The following is a 6,170-nucleotide window of genomic DNA, read 5'->3' on the forward strand; positions in this document are numbered from 1 at the left end:
GCCGCTCCCCAGCCACTCTTCCCCAAGCCTGGAGCGTGGCGTGAGGTGGTTGTGAGCCAAGTGCAGGACCCGGCACTCGGCCTTGCTGAACCGCATACAGTTGGCCTCGGCCCACCGGTCCGGCCTGCCCAGGTCCCTCAGCAGAGCCGTCCTTCCCTCACGCAGACCAACGCTCCCGCCCGACTTGCTGTGGTCTGCAACCTGACTGAGGGTGCGCGGCGTGCCCTCGTCCAGAAGGTCCAGAAAGATCCTGCGGCCCCCTGCGACCACCAGCACACGGGTGCGGAGCTGCAGACCTCGGAGGTGGAGGTGCCTCACCTCGCCGCCAGCCTGAGAAGCTGCCTCTCGAGAGCAGCGCGGCTCTGCGGCCGTGCTGGGCTGCCCGACAAGCTGGCCTCTGCCTCCTGAAGGCTCGCCTAGGTGTCCGAGCTGCCTTGGTGCGCTCCAAACATCATCTCAACGGTGATGTTCCACTTGGAGGTGCTTGTCAGCTGGAACCTGCAGGACTGGGAGGAGGGGGGCAGCACCGTTAGCTGGCAGTGGCACGACTGAGGCAAAAGCAGCCAGGCCGATCTCACCGGGCCCTGGGCCCAGCAGGTGACTTTCTCCATGTCTAAGCAGGAGAGTGTGCAGAGGGTGCGTGGGAGGACCGAGCTCTGATCCCTCCGCAGCTCGTCCTCGGGGTGGTGCAGAAAGCACAGCGCGTCGCCCAGCAGCTGCTCCCTCGAGCACAGGCACTGCTGCTCCACACGGATTCTGGAAGGGGTCGCTGGCAGCTGCCCCGCCGTGTCCAGCTCCAGGCTGAAAGAGTGCCCGGGGGGTGGCCACAGCAACACGAGCAGGGAGTAGGCGATGCTGTTCTCGCCGATGCTCCAGGTTTCGTAGGCGCTGCCCAGTCCAACGGCTGGCTGCATCTCCGGCATGAAAGTGCTCCTGCAAAGCACTTGGCACACCTCAAGGAGCTCACCCACCAGCTCCTTCAGCACCTGGCACGTGTCGGGCAGGCCCTGCTGACGTGCGGAAATAGACTCCACAATCTGATAGATTGTAAAGTAGGTATGTTTATTCAGCGCTGAGGTACACAGGGGATAACTCCTCCTATTGTGTACCCAACGTATGATGCTGTTACCTAAGATTTATAGAGCAAATGATTACATATTCATAATATTTCGCAATACGCCTATACATATTCAACACCTATCCCCGCTTCGTATTATAATTAGCATTTCCATAATCTCCTCCTAGTTGAGTCTGCGCAGTGTCTTCTGGTGGTGGTCGTGGGGGTCTTTGGGGATGAAGTCAAGCTCCTCTTCCTCCTGTCCGCTCTGTGACCCCAGGTTTTGCGCATACTCAGTTTCTTACTGGCTGTTGTCCAAACCGTGGGTCTAGTTCCAACCGGCTTGGTACTGATAAAGCCTAGAGAGCTCACCGTGTTTTATAAACTGTCTGCTCACTAAGCAGACAGTTAACCGTTATCTAAACTATTTCCCTTGAACTATTTTCTTTTGTTATCCCCTTCTTGCTATTATCCCCTTCTTGCTATTCTCATGTTAACCCTTACATCCCCTGTTCCTATCTTGGCCCTGTATCACTGCCTTGGCGATGGGGTGGACACAGCCCGAGGCCTGGCAACACTGCGTGCACCGCTGCGGTCTTCCTCCTCCTCTTTGTCTTCGTCCTCCTCCTTGCTGCTGGAGCAGTCCTCACCACTGCAGCTCTCAGAGACAAGCTTCACTTTCCTGCAGCACCACCAGACCGCAGCGAGCAGGACCAGGACTCCCACAGGAGTCCAAGGTAGGCACCGCTGCCACACAGAAGAGAAGATGTCTTTCCACGCAGGTCTGCTCTCAATCTCCTGCAGCAGCCGAGTCATCTCCTGACGCAGATACTCCTCACGCTGCTGCATCCTCTGGGACGTGGCCACATCTGTATGGTCATCCAGCTTCAGTCCATGCTGGAGCACCAGCAGAGCCAAGACGAGGGCAACTGCTGCAGCCATGGCCTGGAGGAAGCGGAAGAAAAGGGGGCTCAGCAGGGCTGGCTGGGAGGGAGCACGGGCCTGGGGGAGCGGGGCAGGAGCTGCCTGGAGCTGGGGGCCGGTAGGAGACGGGTTGTGGGAGGTAGCGGGGAGCAGGGGCAGGCTTTGTGAGCACTGCACGGGCAGGAGCCATGGGATGTCCCAGGAGAGGGCTCGGGCGCTGGTGTCAACAGGCTTGGGCAGGGGCCGCAGGCCCTGGAGACAGCATGGCAAGGGGCACCAGAGTGGCATCTCCCGAGGCCCCATCCCCGCCACACAACAGCCTCCCGTCGAGCCGCAGGCACCTGGCACGTCCCCAAAGCCTCTCTGGGCTCCCCCCACCCCCGGGAGCTCTGAGCACCGCTGGCCCCAGCCCCGAGGGCAGTACCGTGCCCTGCCCCGAGGGGCTCGGCTCTCCCTCTGGGTTGCAAACCCCCCGGCCATCCGCCCCATCCCCAATCCAGCCCAGCCTTCCCCCTGCGTGCTGCACTCACCGAGCGCCCAAGTCAAAAGGCAGTGGGGCTGCCTGCTGGTGATGCTGTTCACAGTTCCCATTGGGACTTGGCCATTGTGCTGTCACAGCCGCCACAGCATCATCACCCAGACAGGAGGCCCCAGCCTTCGGCCCCCCCACCCGACCCCCCGCACGTCCTGGGCATCACACCTAGGTCCAGCCCAGCCGGCCGGAGCCAGCTCCCGGGGGTTCTCTTGACAAAGCGGGCAGACACCCCCCAAAACCGTAATGGACATGAGAACCGTGGATGCCCCTGGCTTACGTAGGGAGGTGCCACGTTTTCTGGGCCGGGTGGTCTGACTCCGAGTCGCCTTGAAAAGAAGAGCTACGAGCATTGCGGGGAGACCAAACTCCTCCTCCCTCTTCTCCTCTTGGAATCCTTCTTGGACTTAGCCCTGCAAACCCTCACAGCCAAGGAAAAGGCAAATCACGTCCGTGGTGCAAGCGGCAGAGATCCTGTGGCTCCTCGGCCTGCAGCCACCAACTGCTTGGCCCCTGCAAGGGCAGGGGAGGGCCCTGGAGAGGCCACGGCGGGGCCCGTGTCTCTCTGCTCTGATGAGGTTTCCCCTGTTCGGGAGAGTCCTCTGTACTCTGCGCTGGAGCCCTGGGCTGCACATCGTGCCCCCCAGAAGTGTGGCCTGTCCTGCAAGTGGGCTTGCCTTGAGACCCAGGGTGTTGGGTTTGTGTGTGGAGGGGTTTTGGTAGTGGGGAGGGAGCTACAGGGCTGGTTCCTGTGAGAAGCTTCTAGAAGCTCTCCCTGCTCCACGTTGGGCCTGCCGCTGGCCTGTGCTGCAGCAGTCTCTTCCTGAAGGACTGCAGCCCGTGGAAGGGACCCACGCCGGAGCAGTTCATGAAGAGCTGCAGCCCTTTGGGAAGGACTCACATGGGAGAAGTTTGTGGAGGACGGTGTCCCGTGGGAGCAACCTCACACTGGAGCAGGGGAAGCGTGTGAGGAGCCCTCCCTATGTGGCTGAAGAAGCGGCAGGACCAGTGTGTGACAAACTGACCCCGATCCCCATTGCCCGACCCCCTGTGCAGCTCAGGGGAGGGGGTAGAGAAATCGGGAGCAAAACCCGGGAGGAAGGCAGGGGTGGGTGAAAGGGGTTTTTCCGATGTGGTTGTATTTCTCACTATCCTACTCTGATGTGACTGGCAAATTAGTAGTGGTGGTGGTGTTCAAATTAAATTGATGGCCTTTTTCCTAAGCTGAGTCTGTGTTTTGCCCACGACCATAATTGGTGCACGAGTCCTCCCTGTCCTTGCCTCAACCCAGGAGCCTTTTGTTAGAGTTCCTCCTCCCCATCGCACCAGGGGGCAGGCCTGAGCCAGCGGCCGCGTGTTTACTTGCCGCCTAGGCCTAAACCATGACACGCAGACACCCCAAACACTTTCTTTAGCTTCGCTGTGTACGCGTCATGACGGACACGGTTGCCACGTTTCTGTCAGTTCAGCATGTGTAGAAAAGTACATCTGATGCACCTCCTGTCCAAAGCCTTCTGGAGGCAACGAGAGGGTGGGGATGTCAGTCAGTAAGATGGGAGCATGCCCAGAAGGCCCTTTCTGTGCTAAGTCTCTCCTGTCAACGACATGGGCACCTGAGGTCCCAAGCAGAGGGAACCTAGAATCTTAGAATCAGGCCAGGATGCTCTTGGCTTTCTTGGCCACCAGGGCTCACTGCTGGCTCATCTTTAGCCAAGAGCTGACCAACACCCCCAGGTCCTTTTCAGCCGGGCCGCTCCCAGCCACTCTTCCCCAAGCCTGGAGCGTGGCGTGAGGTGGTTGTGAGCCAAGTGCAGGACCCGGCACTCGGCCTTGCTGAACCGCATACAGTTGGCCTCGGCCCACCGGTCCGGCCTGCCCAGGTCCCTCAGCAGAGCCGTCCTTCCCTCACGCAGACCAACGCTCCCGCCCGACTTGCTGTGGTCTGCAACCTGACTGAGGGTGCGCGGCGTGCCCTCGTCCAGAAGGTCCAGAAAGATCCTGCGGCCCCCTGCGACCACCAGCACACGGGTGCGGAGCTGCAGACCTCGGAGGTGGAGGTGCCTCACCTCGCCGCCAGCCTGAGAAGCTGCCTCTCGAGAGCAGCGCGGCTCTGCGGCCGTGCTGGGCTGCCCGACAAGCTGGCCTCTGCCTCCTGAAGGCTCGCCTAGGTGTCCGAGCTGCCTTGGTGCGCTCCAAACATCATCTCAACGGTGATGTTCCACTTGGAGGTGCTTGTCAGCTGGAACCTGCAGGACTGGGAGGAGGGGGGCAGCACCGTTAGCTGGCAGTGGCACGACTGAGGCAAAAGCAGCCAGGCCGATCTCACCGGGCCCTGGGCCCAGCAGGTGACTTTCTCCATGTCTAAGCAGGAGAGTGTGCAGAGGGTGCGTGGCAGGACCGAGCTCTGATCCCTCCGCAGCTCGTCCTCGGGGTGGTGCAGAAAGCACAGCGCGTCGCCCAGCAGCTGCTCCCTCGAGCACAGGCACTGCTGCTCCACACGGATTCTGGAAGGGGTCGCTGGCAGCTGCCCCGCCGTGTCCAGCTCCAGGCTGAAAGAGTGCCCGGGGGGTGGCCACAGCAACACGAGCAGGGAGTAGGCGATGCTGTTCTCGCCGATGCTCCAGGTTTCGTAGGCGCTGCCCAGTCCAACGGCTGGCTGCATCTCCGGCATGAAAGTGCTCCTGCAAAGCACTTGGCACACCTCAAGGAGCTCACCCACCAGCTCCTTCAGCACCTGGCACGTGTCGGGCAGGCCCTGCCTTGGCGATGGGGTGGACACAGCCCGAGGCCTGGCAACACTGCGTGCACCGCTGCGGTCTTCCTCCTCCTCTTTGTCTTCGTCCTCCTCCTTGCTGCTGGAGCAGTCCTCACCACTGCAGCTCTCAGAGACAAGCTTCACTTTCCTGCAGCACCACCAGACCTCAGCGAGCAGGACCAGGACTCCCACAGGAGTCCAAGGTGGGCACCGCTGCCACACAGAAGAGAAGATGTCTTCCCACGCAGGTCTGCTCTCAATCTCCTGCAGCAGCCGAGTCATCTCCTGACGCAGATACTCCTCACGCTGCTGCATCCTCTGGGACGTGGCCACATCTGTATGGTCATCCAGCTTCAGTCCATGCTGGAGCACCAGCAGAGCCAAGACGAGGGCAACTGCTGCAGCCATGGCCTGGAGGAAGCGGAAGAAAAGGGGGCTCAGCAGGGCTGGCTGGGAGGGAGCACGGGCCTGGGGGAGCGGGGCAGGAGCTGCCTGGAGCTGGGGGCCGGTAGGAGACGGGTTGTGGGAGGTAGCGGGGAGCAGGGGCAGGCTTTGTGAGCACTGCACGGGCAGGAGCCATGGGATGTCCCAGGAGAGGGCTCGGGCGCTGGTGTCAACAGGCTTGGGCAGGGGCCGCAGGCCCTGGAGACAGCATGGCAAGGGGCACCAGAGTGGCATCTCCCGAGGCCCCATCCCCGCCACACAACAGCCTCCCGTCGAGCCGCAGGCACCTGGCACGTCCCCAAAGCCTCTCTGGGCTCCCCCCACCCCCGGGAGCTCTGAGCACCGCTGGCCCCAGCCCCGAGGGCAGTACCGTGCCCTGCCCCGAGGGGCTCGGCTCTCCCTCTGGGTTGCAAACCCCCTGGCCATCTGCAGAGGATAAAGTGACATGAAAGTACAGA

General features: G+C 61.6%; 2 protein-coding genes across 2 annotated transcripts; both read right to left on the bottom strand.

Moving 5' to 3' along the window:
• Positions 1-13: 13 nt before the first annotated feature.
• On the bottom strand, positions 14-1,999 carry LOC122154876 (inositol 1,4,5-trisphosphate receptor-interacting protein-like 1). Its single transcript, XM_042807855.1, has 2 exons — positions 1,616-1,999; positions 14-1,037 (listed from the first exon to the last, which is right to left on the bottom strand). The coding sequence occupies exons 1-2, from the start codon at positions 1,997-1,999 to the stop codon at positions 417-419; spliced, it is 1,005 nt and encodes a 334-aa protein (XP_042663789.1). The 3' UTR covers positions 14-416.
• A 1,968-nt stretch (positions 2,000-3,967) lies between these two features.
• On the bottom strand, positions 3,968-6,101 carry LOC122154932 (inositol 1,4,5-trisphosphate receptor-interacting protein-like 1). Its single transcript, XM_042808400.1, has one exon. It carries the CDS (start codon positions 5,959-5,961, stop codon positions 4,678-4,680), a length of 1,284 nt encoding a protein of 427 aa, XP_042664334.1. The 5' UTR covers positions 5,962-6,101; the 3' UTR covers positions 3,968-4,677.
• Between the last annotated feature and the right edge of the window lie 69 nt (positions 6,102-6,170).

This window comes from Tyto alba, unplaced genomic scaffold, assembly GCF_018691265.1.
Source record: "Tyto alba isolate M040663 unplaced genomic scaffold, T.alba_DEE_v4.0 Super-Scaffold_6, whole genome shotgun sequence".
NCBI lineage: Eukaryota > Metazoa > Chordata > Aves > Strigiformes > Tytonidae > Tyto > Tyto alba.

Bases quoted from the DNA above. Each gene is read 5' to 3' on its own strand.
- LOC122154876 (XM_042807855.1), bottom strand. From the start codon at position 1,999: ATGGCTGCAGCAGTTGCCCTCGTCTTGGCTCTGCTGGTGCTCCAGCAT. The intron at 1,038-1,615 runs GTGTCCACCCCA...ACAATCTATCAG, and splicing joins GTGTTGCCAGGCCTCGGGCT to ATTGTGGAGTCTATTTCCGC.
- LOC122154932 (XM_042808400.1), bottom strand. From the start codon at position 5,961: ATGGGGCCTCGGGAGATGCCACTCTGGTGCCCCTTGCCATGCTGTCTC.